The sequence below is a fragment of the Cupressus sempervirens genome, chromosome 5 (assembly GCF_028749045.1).
Source record: "Cupressus sempervirens isolate cs-2001-9-10 chromosome 5, ASM2874904v1, whole genome shotgun sequence".
NCBI lineage: Eukaryota > Viridiplantae > Streptophyta > Pinopsida > Cupressales > Cupressaceae > Cupressus > Cupressus sempervirens.
In genome coordinates, this window is record NC_143122.1 from 380,410,423 (window position 1) to 380,429,927 (window position 19,505).

Genomic DNA, 19,505 nt, shown 5'->3' on the forward strand with positions numbered 1-19,505 from the left:
TGCTTTGGATTATATTTTCTCTGTACTGCAAATTCCTGTTGGAGTTCGGGATTGTTCATCATTTCGGAAGTGAAAGATCTTCCCTATTTGGCTCGTGCGGTTTCGGTGGGATCCAACCCTCACCCTATTCCCTTGTTGCATGTATCTCTTCGCTCGGATTTGGCAAATCGGAGCACCATCTTTTGGCAATTATCACTCACATTCAAATCTCTATTATTGTGTGGTTTTTTTTTATCAGGATCTATTGTGTTTGTCTATGAACAAGAGCGTATTCTGTTTGGATTTTGATACCTATCTATGTGGCTTCTTGACATTTTTGTATTGCTCATACCTTGACCATATGTCCTCCATCCTTCCAAATCATTGTACGGCTTCTGCCCTTCTTGCCATTGTACGACTTACTATTGTACGGCCTCCAATTCATCCGTACGGTCTTCGAACATCACCGTACGGCTGCTTACTTCCTTGTACAGTCGGCATAGTACTTTGACCTGTCTCCTTGTTCCCGTATGGCATTTAATTCCACCATACGGCTGCTCCTCTCTCACGTATGGCCTGGCAAATCTCCTCCATATGGCATAGCAATCCCTCACCGTACGGCCTAGTTAATTTCATTGTTCGGGCCATCCAATTCCTATTGTACGGCTTAGTGATACTTACCATACTATCTCTGTAACCTTTGTACGGACTCCTGTGCGTCATTTCCTCATACCTGCATCGTACACCATCCGTACGACATCCCCTTGTAGGGCATACACACCATTATCTGATTGATTCGTTTACCAAAGGAGGTTGGAACCATCACATTATATCATTAATAATATGTTATATATATTTGTTTATTTATTTATTTAACTTGATCATTTGTATATTTAATATAATAATAATGATTTATTATGAGACATTGTTTGAGGAAGGGGCATTATACTTTTGGAGTCAATTTGAAGTTTTGAAGGCTTTGTTTTGTAGGAGGACAAAATTTTATGGTTAGTAGTGGGTGTAATTACTTAGAGTTGAAGACCCTAGACTTCAGTTGTGAGTGTTTTTACTAAATTTGAGAGTATCCAGTAAGGGACTTTGTGCCTTATTGGTTATTCTGATTGAGTCGTCATTCGAGACAAGCCCAAGAGACTTTGGGTACTTGTATTTGTTTCACAAAAATATATAAGTAAATTGCTGTCTTTGGTGTTGTTCTTACATCAACCCCAAAGCAACTGGTATTATTGTAGCAATAGAATCTTTATGTTAAGTTTGAAGCCATAGTTGCATGCAAGTCATTCTTGAAGAAAAGAGGTATTGATTAAGAGAATCGCCCTTTTTGTAATTTTTAGTTAAGTTTCTATTGGAGCCACCTATGGTAAGAAGGGGGCCTCCCCTATTGCTGAGAGGAGAGAGAAATCTCATTAAAGTCACAATTTTGTAAGTTTTAGAAAGCGACTTACAATTTTTTTAGCCAACAATATCTTTGCCATCCTTTTTGTACAAACAATTCTAGGTGCTTAGTTTGACATCCCATGGAGAACTTTCTTTTTCACTTTGGCAAAAAAATTCAGTTCTATTTTCTAAAGTTTCTGTGTGAATTTCTCAAGGGAAATGTAAACATTGGACTCCCAAAACTATATTGTTATCTTCTCTGCCAACAACCTAGAATTCATTATTTACTTTGTGGTTTCTCAAAAGATGCTTAGTTCAAAATGTTTCTTCATGTAAGTTAGAGTTAATCCATCAACAATCATTATGTGAAATTCTTCAAATTCCTCCATCTTGAGGCCTTTTCTAGTGTACAAATCTTCATTAGTGAAATTGAGGGTTGCCCCACTGTTAATAGTCCACGAAGAATTTACTGAATTTTGAAGGGATATTTAGGAGTACTTGATAATGTGGCAGAGGTACTGCCCAAAATAATGTCTTCTCGCCCCTTACATTTAGGGTTATCTGAAATGTCCCTTTTCTAATTTTGTAGTATATTTCCAACCTCTAATCAGATCTTTAAGATCAAACAACTAATATCACAAAGATCCACCAAATTTCTCAAGAAACCCCAAATCGGGTATGCTGAAAATAGTGCCAAAAGCTTCACAACTTCACAAATTATTAATAAATCTGAAAATGGACATTTTTACAGAAATTTCAGCAGCATAACAACCTACAAAATGACATTTCTAGATCCGTATAGCCTTTACACAACAGTTCACAAATGTAGGACAAAAAGTATGCTCATCGGGCTCTCGAAATTAACACAAAAATGCCCGGAAACACCACAAAAACACTAATAATCTATCTCAAAAGTTTAATCACGTCCCAATACATATATTCAGCTTTATTTTAACACCTTAAAATCTGAAATACAGCAGCAACCCAAACTGATATGAAATACTCAACTGTAAACACCAAACTCATACAAAAAACACACCCGAAAACCCACAAATCTGCACTGTTCAGCACAAAGGCAAACTCTGTATGAGCATGCACATGGAATGGCTTCAAACTCCCGTCCTTAGCCTTCTTGGAAACCTGCAAGCTCTCATTCTTGGGTCTCCCTGGAAACCTGCAAACTCCCGTTCTTGGGTCTCCTTCTCCACAGGTTTGGCAGCCTCTGAAGAATAACAAAGAATGAGCAAAAATCAAGTTCTGGAATCCTCCCAAAATGCCTCCAAACCCCTTAAAAGAGGGCATAACTGTAACTCACGTCCAAGAGAGGTTAATGAAACATATTTTAATAATAATTTTCATTTATTAGTCCAACGGTTTCCAAAGATTAACCCCCTTTTTCCGAAACTTCACTTTCTTGGGCCTGCCTGCCTTAGCAAAGATTATTATTTTTTAATTATTTGAAAAGGGGACATGACAAGTCCTCCCCTCCCAAACGTTGCTTGTCCTCAAGCAATGGCTGAACAATAAACCAATCAATCCACCTGGATCTGAAATGTAGTCATGAACTATACTACTACCAATTAACACAGGTTCCTGCAATATCCTCTGCAATATGACCAAGAGGAATCCGTAATCAAACTGACAATTATAGCTCAACCAAACTCCAAAATCACCACTACCACAGTCAAAAACCCATGAGACACAAACTCTTAGAACATCAGAACCCAAGTAAAGTGGACAAATCAAACTACCAACACAGTAAATACCATCAACGCATCGCACTGGCCTATATGGAATGTACAATCCAACTCTGCAACAATGGTGAACGCTCTCGAATGAAACTGTACCAAGTATGGAGAATCCACACACTGTACAACTCCTGCAGTCAACACAACTCTGCAAATCACCGGCCACTATCTCATAACTCCCATGCACTACATGAACAAGTGATACAACCCACTATGATTGATCACTAGCTAAGTCAGGAGATGTCATAGCCAAAGGAGTAGAATCAATAACAACACCCACTGAAGCATCACTCCCAAACTCCTGCTCTAAGTCACATATTATCAAGCTGTCAACTGCAGAACCTATCACCATGTCATGCCCATCACAACTCTCATCTTGAGGCATCAAACTGTCCCATAACTGATGATAAGCACTAGGAACCAAAGTACATCTCTGTATCATCATGAGACATGTCTCTATGATTAATCATTATTAGTTAATATATATTAACAATATAAATCACAATATTATATATAATATATTTTATATATAATATAATATAATATATATTTATAATATTATATATATGTAGTATATTATAATATTATATATATATATATATATGTATATATATATATATATATATATATGTATATATATATATATATGTATATATATATATATATGTATATATATATATATACACACACACACATATATATATATATATATATATATATATTGTATCTTAAGATTAAATCAATCTGACTGTAGCTATAATCTTAACAAATAATTTGAAATTGGTAATCCTCTTCAATGCTTAACTCCTCCTTATATAGGCACTAGAGGGAACTATTATTTTGTTCTCCTTTTTCCCTCAAAAACTTTTTTTTTAAGGAAGGGTCGAGAAAGTCTTGTAAATAACATTGCTTTTGGACTTCAATCTTAATAACACTTTTTGTCCTTATTTTAGGAAAACAAACCTTTATAATGCTACATTTTGGAGGAACGTAAATTAAATTATTAAGTTATCTCACTTTCACCACCCCGTTAGTCTACAAGAATTTAATTAACAGGTTAAATGTCTCCTTATTACTCGTAGTTGGAAATGGCACATATCTTTACTTTTACTATTATTTTTTTATTGTTTAAATTGAGTTCTTTTTACTTAATTTCATTTCTTGTCTCCTTTGTAAACAACAAATGATCAATTTTATATATACAGGGTTTTAGGTATCCAAATTAAGTATTATTCTTGGTTTATTTGTGCAACAGGATAATGGCATGTGGTTCCATGTTGATGCTGCATATGCTGGTAGTGCCTGTATTTGTCCTGAATACCAACACTATCTTGATGGCGTTGATGCAGCAGATTCTTTTAATATGAATTGTCACAAGTGGCTTCTTACAAATTTCGATTGTTCTGCTCTTTGGGTAAAGGTGAGGATTGTAAATTTTAACTAGTTTGTTAATGTGTAGAAAACTTTTGTAAATAACAGAGCAATTGACATGTGGTGTATGTGTAAGCTTCCATCGTTATTTCATTTTTTAAGTCTTTCTTAATGACTATCACATCTGCTTTTCAATGTAATTGTTAAAAACACAACAGAACATTCTTATGTAACAAAAGTATTTCCTTTCTTTCTATGAGATACTGTACATCGAAATATTGATGATAAAATATTAGGAATGTTTGTTTTCTCCAAAGTTAATGTTGAACCTCAATAAAGTTCAATACCTACACTTTTTGATATGATTGTTCAAAACATGATTTTCTAGGTCAATTTATTTGATAAACATTAATATTGTTGTAAAATGTTAACACTTAACTTTTTTGTTGAACCATATTTTATTTCTACAACGATTATTTTGACCATACGTGTTATCATGATGCATAAGTGATTGAAAAGAAGTGAAGTGTTCTATTAAGGGAAAGGGAAGAACCATAAATTCAAAGTGCCCAAAAGTCCCTTTGAAATTAAATTGCTGCACATTTCTTATTTCTTCTCCACATATCCAAGGGTAGTAAATATGAGTATAGCCTGATACTCTAAAAATTATATCATCCTTAGACTTAAATCTTGAACATCAAAATGAAATTGATTTTTCTTACCTTCTTCCCACAATTAGCATTTTAATATGAGTATCTCCATTTGGCAATCATCTATAATCTTGTCATCAATTGTGAGTCTTAGCTCTCAAGAACTATCCATGATTTGTAGACTTTGGAACATGGTTAAAATGCATAACGACCCATATAAACTTCAGTTCAATATGATGAAAGAAATGGGGAACTCTATAGCATCATTAGAGACTGAAGAGAAATTTCTTTCTCCCAATCTTGAGGATTTAGCAATAGCTTGAGCTCGGCGATACCCTTCAGTCTCAATCTTTTTTACTTCCCAAATCCCATAGGACCCTAACTGATTGTTTGGATGAAACTGAATTTGGTGGGGCTTCCAAACGATACCTCGGCCTACATGGCCTGGTAAAATTATCAAGTTGGTTAATTGGCAACTTAAAACAAGCAAACAATATGGCTGTTCACTTGTTCTGTGGACATACAGTTACTAATTTACTAAAGCACAGTAAACTGGTATATACATGCATGATTGATTCAAATGAGTTGTTAATTCAGAAGATATAACAGTCTTTTTTAATTCATTCAATATTTCAACACTCTTCGATGAAAATGGCAGAGGGAATGATTTTCCAATGACATGGTCCCTTTTCTTTAGCTACATAACAAATATATTAACTTACCAATGTTTGCCAAGGAATTCCAACCATCAGCAACTATTCAAAATTAATTCAATCAACTAAAGTGGGATAACACAAATACTAATTTGTCGAAGGAACAATATAACTAATGTAAACAATTATTAATATATGTTTTAGCTAGCTAAATGGTCGAGCTTTGTGCTTTAAAAATGGGTATGAAATTAGCCAAATCAGTGCAGATGACCAGGCTACAAACAGGTGACTTCAATCTAATTCAGTTTAGTCAATACGAGCTTCCCAAACAATGAAATCATCTGAAATTGGAAAGTAGAACTGATAATATGACAGATTGTCAACCATCTCAAAGAGCGTGAACACATTTCCATATACTATCAGAGAAGATCTACAAACAAATCAGCAGATCGACTGGTCAATGAAGCAATCACAGACAGAAACGGAAAAAAAATGGATTAGTAATGATTTTGAGTTGGAAGTCAGGACAGATCATTGAGAAAGGTTCTCCTGCAAGTAATTAATAAGAGAAAAATGTGCATTGCAACATAAGAACAATGTCCAAAAACTTATATAGAATGTTCAATAAATGTGCATCAAAGGGTTTAGTCAACTATTACAGCAAGTACAAGACTAAATACTATGCCACCTTGTTGCACCCATCCTCAACCCTCCACAGATTCTAGCACATTTAAATACATTCATGTTCCAAACTTATATTATAGTCAATCCAAAACCACACATCCATTGTGGGCATTGTCAGAGAAGCAAATGTTGTCGGTAGAAATTGTGTATTAGCCGACGGGTCCCTTCGGAAAGGAAATTGTGTATCAGCCGACGGTTCCCTTTGGAAAGGAAATTGTGTATCAGTTGATGGGTCCCTTCGTAAAGGAAATTGTGTATCAGCTGACGGGTCCTTTCGGAAAGGTTTTTGTTATTTAGCGACATGTTGTATGTGGCCGACGGACCCCTTCGGGAAAGTTCTTTGGAAAGTATTTATAACCCCTTCGGAAAGCATTGTATTCATCTTATCATGGAAGCATAATGTAATATCTTTGGCATATGCGAATAAAATAAGAAGTTCTGCTATTCATATCTATTGTTTGTGCGTTGATTTCTTTACCCAGTACGGTAAACATTTGGCGCCATTGCCCGATGGACCTGGTACGTAGGTAGGCGGATATGAATTAAATGCTGAATCAGTTGAACAAAGATAAGACTAAGCTGAAGGAAAAAGGTGACATATGCGTTGCGCAGGAAAATTTAATTCTGGCTCAGCAAACAGAGTGTCGAAGGAGATTTCAGAAGATTGTTGACGGAAACAAGAGTGCGGAAGGATTGTTGAAGGAGACTCAACGACGGCTTGATTTGGTGGAAGAAGTGAGGGACGATTTCTTGAACCTGCATACGCCACGGGAAGAGAATCCTGACAGAAGGAGATCGACTCGCACGGCTCGGAGTGCTGAAGGAGCACGAGCGTGGAGTGACCTCTTCGTCCGAGATATACTTCCGGAACGAACAACTTCGGTTGACGAAATCTCTTCTTTACCAAATAGCACGGAAGTCGAAAACAACGCGGGTGTTGGAAATAGCACGGGTGTCTAGAACAGCATGGTGTTGGAAACAACGCGGGTGTGCAGAACAACGCGGGTGTCTGAAATAGCGTGGGTGTCCAGAATAGGGTAGGTGTTGGAAACAGCGCGGGTGTGCAGAATAGCGCGGGTGTCCAAAACAGCGTGGGTGTCCACAACAGTGCAGGTGTGCAGAACAACGCGGGTGTTCAAAACAGCGCGGGAGCTCAGAACAACGCAGGTGCTCAAAACAACGCGGGAGTGCAAAACAGCGCAGGTACACAACAAAACCCTCAACATACAGTGATAATGACAGGTTCGAAAGAAAAGTTGCTTAAATTTGATGGTGATGAAGCAGCTGATCCCATTCGACATTGTAAAACATGTGAAACGATCTGTAGGGCAAATGGCATAACAGATACAAATGAATGGATTCGACAATTTCCTGCTACCCTATGGGGTGTTGCGATTGATTGGTTTGCTGATACTGATCCACAAAAGTTAAACAGTTGGGATAACATTAAGAAGGAGTTCATCGCAGAATTTCAACTTCCGCGCGACGATAATGAAATTGTAGTGGAGATATTCAATACCAAGCAAAAGAAGAATGAAACAGTACGGGTCTTCGCTAGGAGGTTGAAGGACTTAATCAGTAAAATGGAGAATAAGCCAGCAGATGGGCTCCAGAAAAGATGGTTCATTGAAAGCCTTCACCCGAAGCTACGGAAAAAGATGAAGATCGTGCCACCATCAACATACATTGAAGCGTACAATTGGGCAATAAACCTCGAAAGTGACCAGAAGACAAAGAAGAAGAAGAAGAACAGCTCGTCCGATTCAGATGACGATGCATCTTTAGGGGAAGATAGCAGCGATGACGAGGTAAGCAACAAGAAGGTCCGTGCCCTCCAGAAGGACATGATTCGAATGATGGAGTTCAAGAACATGAACAAGGAGACTAAGGGCAATGACCTATGGTGCACGGAGTGCAAGAAAGAAGGCCATACGAAGGGATCCTGGCTGAAAGATCAATTTTGTGAGATTTGCCAGATTATGGGACACTCGGTAAAGGAATGCCCTTTCAATTTGAAAACAAGAACACCGCAGCAAGTGTTCCTGACACAAGAAGCTTCCACATTAGGAGGGAACGGAAATGCAAACATTGATGGTGCCACTTCGGGTGGGTACAGGAATAATAGCAGAGGGCAAAATAACAACAATAGCGGCAACAACAATAATGGTGGAAGGAGTCGAATTCAGTATGATGCGAATGGTCGGCCAATTGTTCAATGCCGTGCATGCAATCTGTGGGGTCACTTTGCTCGAGAGTGCACAATGGCGAACACACCGAAGTTGCTATGTCGATGGTGTGGACTGGGCAATCATGACGATGCTAAGTGCCCGAAGTCCGGAGTAAACTTGATTATCGTCGGGATGGACGAGGAAGAAGTTCTAGCAATCACTCGGAAGCAAGCAAAGCTATACCCCGATCCGACGGAGGAAAAGAAGAGACTGGAGAAAGCACGGGCAGAGATCCAAAGAGCAACGCAGATAGAAACGACACACCTGAAGGACACGTTGAGTACCTCTGTACAAAACTGCGCAGAACAGAATATTGTACGGCAAATATTGCAAGCCGAGATACCCGTCAGGATAAATGATCTGTTGCTCACTATGCCTTAGCTCCGATCGATACTCACAAACATCGTTCCCGCTGCTCAACTACCAGAAGAACATGGAAGGAAGCAGGAAAGTGGAGCAAGTACAGCAGACAAAAAGGAGAAAGAAAGTGGTGCAAGTGCAGAAGATCTGATGCTGTTAGCTCTTTCATTCGGATGCTATCCAGCGGTTGTTGAAATGGGCATTCTTGGAACTGTGTTAACGTACACGATCGTGGACGGAGGGTCTCGTGTCAATGTGCTGCTAGAGGATACCTGAAAAAAGTTGGGACAGCCGACATTGTGGCCACCTACCTTCCAGTTGTTAACAGCCGATCAACATGGAATCAAGCCATTGGGAGTACTCACAGCGCAACCAGTGACGATTGGAACACAACCGTTCCTGTTGGACTTTGTCGTGATCCCACTGAAGCGAAGAGGATATGATGCCATTCTGGGCCGGGGGTGGCTGATACAAGCCAAGGTGAAGCACGATTGGAAGAAAAATACTTTATCACTTGAAAGCAAAGGGCGGAGGTACGTCATCGATCTACACACTCAAATGGTCGGGGAAGAAGCTCTATTGTCAGATTTCGAAGAAGAGGATGAAAGGAGGCAGAATATGGAACCAGATTAGGAGGGAGTCTTGTGGTTGGAAGGAGGATTGACAGACGACGATCTGGATTCAGTGAACGGTCTTTACCACCGGCAGATAGAGGACTACGAACTCTTTCCGAGTTGTAATATGTTAAGGATTGATGAAGGTAAAAAAGAAGGAAATGAATGTCCGAAGGAACACAAAGAAGCCAAAGAAGGAAATGAATGTCCAAAAGAACACAGAGAAGCCGAAGAAGGAAATGAATGTCCGAAGGAACAAAGAGAAGCCGACGGAGGAAATGAATGTCCGAAGGAACATGGAGAAGCCGAAGGAGGAAATGAATGTTCGAAGCAACACAGAGAAGCGGAAGAAGGAAATGCAAGTATGATTGAAGCTGAAGGAAGGAACATACAGTACGAACCTAGAAGGAAAGATTCCACTATACGACCGCGCACGAAGACAGTATTACGTTGAACCACAGATATAGCAGAAAGGTGTCAGTAGCAAGGAGGACACATCATACGGTCTGCACAGGAAACAAAGCGGAAGGGTTCAATAAAAGTTGTAGCAGTACAGTGTGAATGTGTTATTGACAGACAGAAGGGGTAGCTGATGGAGTCCATGGTACGGAGCTTCGGGAAAAAACTGGGCGATATGGAAAACCAGATTATGGAGAGATCGTGTACCTTAAATAAATTTGATGAGCGACGATTGCAGGCACAGGGGGCTACAGAGGGGACACAAAACAGGTGCAAACCATGGCAGGATAGACACTTAAAATTGAGCAAGTTCCAACCAGGACAGTGGGCATTGAGGTATGACGGATGGAACGAGATCAACCCAGGCAAGTTTCAAATGAAATGGGTCGGACTGTATTAGCTTCGGGAAGTGGGTGATAACAGAGCAATAAAACTATGGATGCTAGACGGAAAGGAAGTCGCCGACGCAATGAAGAGGTCGAAGTTGAATGTCTACCATGATAATGCACCTTTGTGGACGAACAACTGAGAGAAGATTGTAAGTACTGTATATATGTAAATATTGTACATAATTGTTCAGAAAAAAAAAAAAAAAAGTGAAAAGAAAAAAAAAAGTGAAAAAAAAAAAAGTAAAAAAACACTGTACAGGTTTTTAAGTACGGATTTACAACCTGCTCACTGTACGGGTTTGGAAGTAGTGTACAGTTTTTATTTAAAGATGGTGTACGTTTTTAAGCTTTTGGAGTTGGAGTACGGTTTTTTAAGGCTGCTTACTGGAGCACCATATGGATTTTAACACCATCAATGTACGGATTTTCAGCTATTTTAACCATGCACCGTACGGACTTTATGACAATTGCTGTACGGTATCTCAGTACGGATTTTCAACAAAAAGTTATGGTATGGATTTTTAGCCTAATGACCGTACAGATTTTTTGGGGGTTTGGATTGGTACGAATTCCTACATGTGCTGTACAGATTTTGAGAAAAGCCATTTTCCTGTACGGATTTTTTAAGGAAAGTAGCGTACGAAAGTTGCAGTTGGGAATGCGAGGTGATTGTATGGATTTTTCAAGCATATCCTGTGTACGGATTTGGATTGCAAGATCACAGATTTTGAAGATTGGGGTGCGGTTTTTAGATGGCTTAATGCAGATTGTGTGAAACATGTACCCTTACTACCGTACGCATTTGATAGTTCCTATACGGATTGTAGGAACATTACCAAGGGTTTGCAATTTATCCTACACATTTTTTCTCCGGCATATGGATTTGGGAAGGCCTGTAACTTGCAATTTCTATACAAATTTCTCAGGCAAGACTTGGTGTACGAATCTCATGGTTTGGGCGTACGGCTTTTGCATGTTATTGCATAAGGAATTGGCGTACAAGGTTAAGGTTGTAATGTAAAAGAGGGTGGCAGGAAATTTTCTTAAAAAAAAAAAAAAAAAAAAAAAAGTCGACAAATCAAGAATGCTCAGAATGAGTAACGGATGATGCCACAGGGTAGAGGAAGAACTAGCGGTTGCCAGAAAGAGTGTAGAATCGGTAGAACATGACAGAAACGGTGTGTTCCGTGCATTTTTCTTTGGGTTTCGGAGTGCTAATTTGGTTTTGGCGGCGAGGGGCACTGCCCCTTGACCCCGCCGAGGGCGTTGCCCCTTGGACCCCTAGTCATTGCGGATATCAATTGTGGGAAGTGTGACCAGTTGATGAAACCTAGAGCTGTTGCAGGCATAGTGTGCCAGAGGTGGAAAGATCTACGGAACAAGCATTTTGAGAGGGGTGTTAAACTTGGAGTAGGTGTTGGCCATGAAGCTGTCTTAGTGGATGCAGGAAGATCTCGAGAGGAGTTGATCATCCAGTTGAAGGCAGTATAGCGACACTTGGTTCAGTGTACTCGGAATTGGAAGGCAGAAAGCGGCATAGGTGGCTATCAGGGTCAGATGTCAGATTGGCTAAGGTGACAGTGTTGAAGACCAGTTAGTTAGTCAATGTATTTTGGTTGTTGATTTGTCTTGGAGATTTTGTAATAGTCGTCAGGAGATGACTTTTCTTTTGGGGGGGATGATGTCGTCGGTAGAAATTGTGTATCAGCTGACGGGTCCCTTCGGAAAGGAAATTGTGTATCAGCCGACGGGTCCCTTCGGAAAGGTTTTTGTTATGTAGCGACATGTTGTATGTGGCCGACGGACCCCTTCGGGAAAGTTCTTCGAAAAGTATTTATAACCCTTTTGGGAAGCATTGTATTCATCTTATCATGGAAGCATAATGTAATGTCTTTGGCATATGCGAATAAAATAAGAAGTTTTGCTATTCATATCTATTGTCTGTGCGTTGATTTCTTTACCCAGTACGGTAAACAACAAAGATGCATGTGTAGGGATGCTGAGCATTGAACCAGTGCTATTAGGCTTTCCATGAGAGCCACACAAGATTGAAAATTAAAAAAAAACATTTCTATTTTGTCCAGACTGCTGAAGATCATTTCAATTCATGAAAACATTGTTGGCTTGTCCAAATCAATGAGCAGCACTGCAGCTCACTGCCCTTGTTGACCTCCTAGCTTGCTCACCTGTGATGCCGATGATGTGGCAAAGAGAAACACTAACTCAAATATAAGAAATGTAAGAGTATATGCAAAGTTAATGAATTGATTCTCATCATATAATTTCTAAGAGTGGAAATAATCCTAGAATGGTAAAGTGCCTCAAAACTAAGAAGTGATTTTGTAACCCCATGCCAACATTAAATGCCTAAGAACAGATAACATTTGGGCTGAACTAGAAACTTGTAATTTAGTCACTTGATTAATGTAATCCCTCATGGGTTTTCAATCAATCTTTAATGGATCAAGGTGTAGGTAGAAGGGAAAAAATTGAAGACTAAATGACACACAATTGGCATAAATTACTTTCTTCAGAAATGGAGATATAAATCCTGTCAGGGGCATTCCTTCACTCTTAAATGCTGTTTCTCCCCATCCATGATTTGACTTCACAACAACCATGGTGACTTGGATCCCTTTGAGTGGAAAAGAGGTTGATCTACTTAAATATATAGTCCAAATGGGATAAGAACTATACAATTGGAGAGTCAATTAGTGTGTTTTCAGCAGGTGACACTGCCATCAAATGATTTTCATACAAGAGATGCCACTGATATTGACAAGATCTTTTTTCTCGCTCTAGGTAATCCTTAATATTATTAACTTTTTGATCATTTACTATGGTAGATTCAAGAGGTCTTGAAGAATTGTCATCTCTCCTTGGAGAACTAAATTGCTGCCTCAATGAAGATCAGATGTGAAGGACTTCTTGTTAAAACTATAAGGATTCATTTCCCATTGTCAATGCAAATACCTAGAAGTTAACAGCACACTAATGAACTTATAACAGAAAAAATAAGAAAACTGCTTCTAAAATAGATAGAGAAAATGACTCTAGAGGAGATCAATGACAAAATTCTTAAAAATGTCTGCCATGTTTCTATAATTCTTGATGAAGTATTAAGGGATAAGATTTCCACTTTGGTTTCAAAAAGCATCAAGCTAAAATAGGTAAGACAACTCATTGCTTTCCTTATATACCCATTGACTCTAATTTTGGCTTTGTTTGTGCCCAGCCTTCGAGGTAGCTGATCTTCTGTAGTCATTACAACGAAACCATGTATCCCAATCTGCTTGCCTCAAACTGTCTTGGTGTTTTCCTCCTACTCTACCTACACAATGAAACCACATATCACCAATCTACTCTCCTTGAATATTCTTGCTCTTTTCTTCTTACCTTACCCACTGCTGAACGAGCCATTACCATCCTGCACCTTGAAAACTAACAACTTTATGTTTTGGGACAGGATACCTCAACAAGTAATTCCCACTTTAACACAAGATAGTGACTCTTAATAAACTCAAAGGGTAGTCCTGCCACACAACCCGAGTGCAATGAGGCCAGCAATATTAATATTTCTCTAAGATCTTATGTATAAGTCATGCAGGTATAAAACATGGAGCAAAATAATCATAGGATTCTTGCAATCCAATAACCCAGTCATCAAAGGATGAAGGAATGAAGGATAATCAGATAACAAAACCAGATGCCTCAATAGCCTGAATGAACTGCAATTCTCAGTCTCTGTTATCAAAGTATCCTATGAGGGGATGATTAAACAACAATTCACCCTCTGGACTATAAATCATCGATAGGTTGGTAGATCAGTACCACAGCAGTCCAGAGCGATTGAGAAGACCCAGGTTTGAGCCCCAGATTGCCTATGGAAATTTACAATGTACCTTGTATGTAACGATTTCTTATCATGACTGCAACAACTCACGCTTTTAGGATTCATTTTCTTGTTCATATTATTCTAATTGGGGATTTTGGAACAACTATTCTTTTAGACGTGCTCTCTTACAAAAGTTGTTAAAAAATATTAGACATTGTAATTTTAAAATTTTTGTATGTAAGTGAACATTAAGCAAGATGTCTCTAAAATTCTAAGATGAAATTCAGCACAGGAACTGCAACTTCTGATTATAATTGTGTGCTGATCAGTGTGATATAGAATGATGTATTTTTTGTTTTAGTTATGCAATTGACAGTGGTGAGAGACTACTTAATATATAAATTCTTGTTGCTTGCACCAAATTCATAAATTCGGATGTCTTGATAAAACTCCAACTCATCCAACTTGATTTTTCTCATGTAGGACTCAAGTGCTCTGATTGATGCTCTCTCTACAAAACCAGAATTTCTTAGAAACAAGGTAAGTAAGATATAATTGCAATACACGAGAGATGGAGGAGTAAATGAACCATTGCATTAGAAATCATTTATATCTTTCATGCATTACAAGGGAGCTTCTTTTTGTGCTTATATCCAGAATGGAACAAAGTTGAGACATGAATCAAGAAAATCAAAAAAGTTAAGAATCAACATATCATCATTAATATTCCATGTAAAATTTATAAAAAATCCTAAATAATATCCATGTAAAAATTTATAAAAAATACTAAATAATATCCATGCAAAATTTTATAAAAAATACTAAATAATATCCATGTTCCAAACATGACATTTCCCTCAACATTTCCATTTAATGAAGTGTATCACTTCCATATTAGATTAATTATTCTGATGTTTTCCCCACATACCATTGCAATTACCAACTGAGTGGAAAACAATGTGGGGATTTTTATTTTGATAGGTAATGGGCCAATGCCTAGATTAATTATTATTATGTGTTGAGCTTGAGTAGACTCAAACCCAAGACTTCCCACATGAGAGGCTCACAAGTTAACGTTGTGTTGTAGGCTCTTGCCTACAGAGAATTTTTTTTTGACACAAGTATAAATTTTTACAATGGGCTTATGTGGCAAATTCTACAGTTGCAATGTACATGGAAATATTGATTTATAAATGTGAAAAATTACATTGTATAAGTGGTGAAAAGTTGAACATTTACAAAAAAATTTCTTGTACTTTCTAACATTTGAATGTTTGTAGTAGTTTTTAACTTTTTCTACATAGGAGACATCTAAATTCTGATGTTTTAAGCTATGATAAAGGGAAAAAAAAAAAACTGAACAAGATGTAAAACTTCTGGAGATTGGTTGGTAAATGGTCTGAAGCATGACCTCTTTAATCATAATCTAACTAGTAAACAAGAAGCACAGGGAATCTCTATTTCAATAGTTTCTTCATGAATGTGGGTTCGAGTAGCATTTCTTGAAACTTAATGAATATTTTTCCAAGAACATGTCATATGCTTGTGAAAACAATCTAACACATCCTACATGGAGGAAATACCCAATGTGACTTGGAAAAAGGCGAAAACTTACAAAATGTTTCATCAATAAGGTGGAAGTCAATCAATAGACAGAATTACCTACAAACTAATTGAATTGAGATTCTATAAAAGATGTGAGATCTCAAGATTTTAATCAGCATTGAATTGTCGCATTTATGTCAAATATGAAATCCCAAGAACCTAGATATCTTATGACAAGATAAAGATTATGAGTTGTTAATTTTGTATGCATAGAGGAGTAAATATTGGGATAGTGCAACATGGGCTCAGTTACCTCCCAGAACGAGGGGGATGCCATTAGTTTTTAAAATACGGTATGGGGGTCCTTAGGGGTGGCAATATCTGCATTCGGTTGATAATTTTTTTAAGGCATGTACACATTTTAAGCATTATTATTGTTTCCTTTTGTAGCATTACCGTTTGTATTTGATAAGATAATTTTTGCTGATAAAAACATAGAATTTTATGGAAAAATATAAATTACAACTTTATCAGTGTACTCAAGCTCTTTTAGCTTTTGGTAGTCACATATCTGCACTTTAAGAAAACCAAGCGTAATTTCCATGATAATTTGAGAAATTTCTATAAGAAGTTTCCTGATTTTCATAAGATGCGTCTAGGAAATGTGTAAATATCTAAGGAAACTTCATTTTAAGTCTCCTAATGTATGGAGATCCTGATTTGGTTCTCCAATATGTGGATATTTTTCTAGTGTGGGAGATCAGTACCAAGGTTCAAGGTATGAGACCTCTAGCAACTATCTCTTGTTTTGCTGAATTGAGTTCAGAAAAGTAAATGACAAGTTTAAACACTGTATTGTCAGACATGATAAAATGACATAAGAAAATTGCTGGTTCATGATTAATTGCATTCTTTTTTAGTAATATTACTATGCTATTGGTGATACTTGTAAAGTTTATTACCAGATTTTAATTTGATTGCAGACTGATGCTCAGTTTTGTTGTAGGTATGAACACTAATGTCAATGAACTGATTCACTTCTAGAATCTGTAGAAGTTAGTGCAGTAATAACAGAGATAAAAACATATTATTGAACTCAGAATTTCCTTCGATCCTTTGATGTGCTTACATTAATACATTTTGATGCCTTGTTTACTCAGGTAGATTGGTATATATATCAAGTGGAAGGGTGTGGGAATGAATGGTCATGTCTCCGAATGGAGACATCGGAGACATGACCATTCATCCTCACACCTATTCGGAGGTAACTAATCATTCACGATTTGTTATTGACTTAACTAATGTATAACAATGTATTACCAATCATTAAAATTTGTGGCTCGATATAAGGATAGATCAATAATGATCTAAATATCAAAGGAATCAGAATTAGTTTTGATCATGCCTTAATGATCTCAAAAAATATATGTCATCAGTTTCAAACTGTGAATGATCACATACAACATGTACGTATGCATATATGTATAATAGAATGTGCATCATAGTATTGTACATATATACATATGTATATGCTGATCACAGTAATGTCAGACCAAAGCTACATGCATTAACACTCCCTCTTAGCTAGGGAAAACAAAGTGCATATATATAAGTTCTCCTTATTTGAAAAAGTAATATCCTTTAGATAGATATAAGAAAATCAAGTCTCATGATATTCTTTCTAGTTATGGTATGTGCACAGATATCAAGTCTCATGCTATTAAAAGATCATGGTATAACTATAGATATTAAGTCACATAATATCCACCATGAGTTTGAACATATTGATCTTCAACAAATATCAAGTCACATGATATCCATCAACATGCTTTTTTTTTAACTATCATGATTTTTCCATGAACATCAAATCAGATGATACTCATCATGATAGTAATCTAATAATTATAAAGTCATCATCTTATATTGTTAAAATCAACATTTCATTATAAAAGATTGTCACCGTTTAATAATGAACATAGGGTAGGCCCATGAGTCATAGAGTCACACATATGACAAAAGAGTTTACACTTTAAACATCTTTATTAAAATAATATAGATTTACAAAGTTGAGACTCAATCTCATAAACTTACATTTTAACCAAGCCAAGTTTCTTCCTCAAATGATCAACCTTCACTTTAGGAAAAGCCTTGGTGAGAATGTCAGCTGTTTGATCACCTGTATTAATATATTCCAACTGAATAAGTCTTCTTCCCACCATGTCTCTTACGTAGTGGTAAAGAATTTCTATATGCTTGGATCTATCATGAAATACTAGATTCATAGATAACTTGATACAATTTTGGTTATCACGGTGAATAGTGGTAGGTTTCATAGGCTCACAAAACAAGTTAGAAAGCAACTTTTGAAGCCACACTGCTTCTCTAGCTCCCATTGCTGCTGCAATATACTTTGCCTCAGTAGAACTCTGAGCAACTGAAGCTTTCTTTTTGCAGATCCAAGAGATCATAGATGATCCTAAGCTGAAACAACATTCTGATGTGCTTTTCTAGTCTTTTACACTTTTGGCCTAATAAGAATCAGTATATCCATTTAACTTAAAGCTGGTATTCTCATATTTAAGTTTATACCCAATAGTACTTTGGAGATAACTTAATATATGCTTCAAAGCAACAAGATGAATCTCATGAGGTTCACATATGAACTGACTTAATGGATTCACAACATAGCAGATATTAGGTCGAGTATTTACAAGATACATTAGGGACCCAATTATCTATTTGTATAAAGTGGGATCAACTAGTCTAGATTTAGCACTTGCTTCCTTTAGCTTGTGTAAGTTGGTTTCCATAGGTGTAGACATAGGTCAATAGTCCCACATTCCAAATCTTTTTAAAATATCAATAGTATACTTCTTTTGATGTAGAAAGATATTCCTAGACTTCTGACGTACTTCCAAACCAAGAAAGTAATGAAGAATTCATAAGTCCTTCATTTCTAATTCAGAAGCCAAATCTTTCTTACACTAATTAACAAGATGTTCTTCCTCTAATCAAAAGGTCATCAACATAAATAATTAGAATTAGCATATCACCTTTAGTTACTTTAAAGTAAAGATTTGGATCAGCCACATTCTTGTTGAATCCAAGACTTAAAAGGTATTTGTCAATCCTTTCATACCAGGCTCGGGGAGTCTGTTTGGGTCCATATAGAGCCCTCTTTAGAATACTACTTCCTCACTTTTTCCATTTAGAAAAGCAATTTTTACATCCATTTGATGGGTTTTCCAACCTTTGGTTGGTGCAATGGCTATTACAACTCTAACTGAGGTATACTTGACAACTGGTGCAAAAGTTTTTTTAAAGTCGATTCCTTCCTTTTGAGAAAAACCTCTAGCCACAAAATGAGCTTTATGTTTTTCAATGATACCATCCGCAGCATACTTAACTTTGAAGAGCCATTTTGAAGACACAACAAATTTTCCTTTAGGTCTAGGAACTATATCCCAAACATCATTTTTTAGTATCGACTGACACTCTTCCACCATTGCATCTTTTCAAGCTTGATGTTTAACTTCTTCTGAATGTAATGTCCCCTTTCTAGCATTCATAGCATGATGTGTCGTTAGCCTATTTT

At 37.1% G+C, this 19,505-nt stretch overlaps 1 protein-coding gene across 7 annotated transcripts in view; it reads left to right on the forward strand.

Annotated features, from left to right (window-relative positions):
- Positions 1 to 19,505, forward strand: part of LOC149556360 (phenylacetaldehyde synthase-like) — a 191,595-nt gene that overhangs the window by 73,334 nt on the left and 98,756 nt on the right. For all 7 annotated transcript variants that reach the window (XM_089830646.1, XM_089830647.1, XM_089830650.1 and 4 more), the window contains exons 8-9: positions 4,378 to 4,542; positions 14,849 to 14,905. In XM_089830646.1, the coding sequence (XP_089686772.1) occupies positions 4,378 to 4,542; positions 14,849 to 14,905 (222 nt within the window). The remainder of the gene's footprint in view (positions 1 to 4,377; positions 4,543 to 14,848; positions 14,906 to 19,505) is intronic.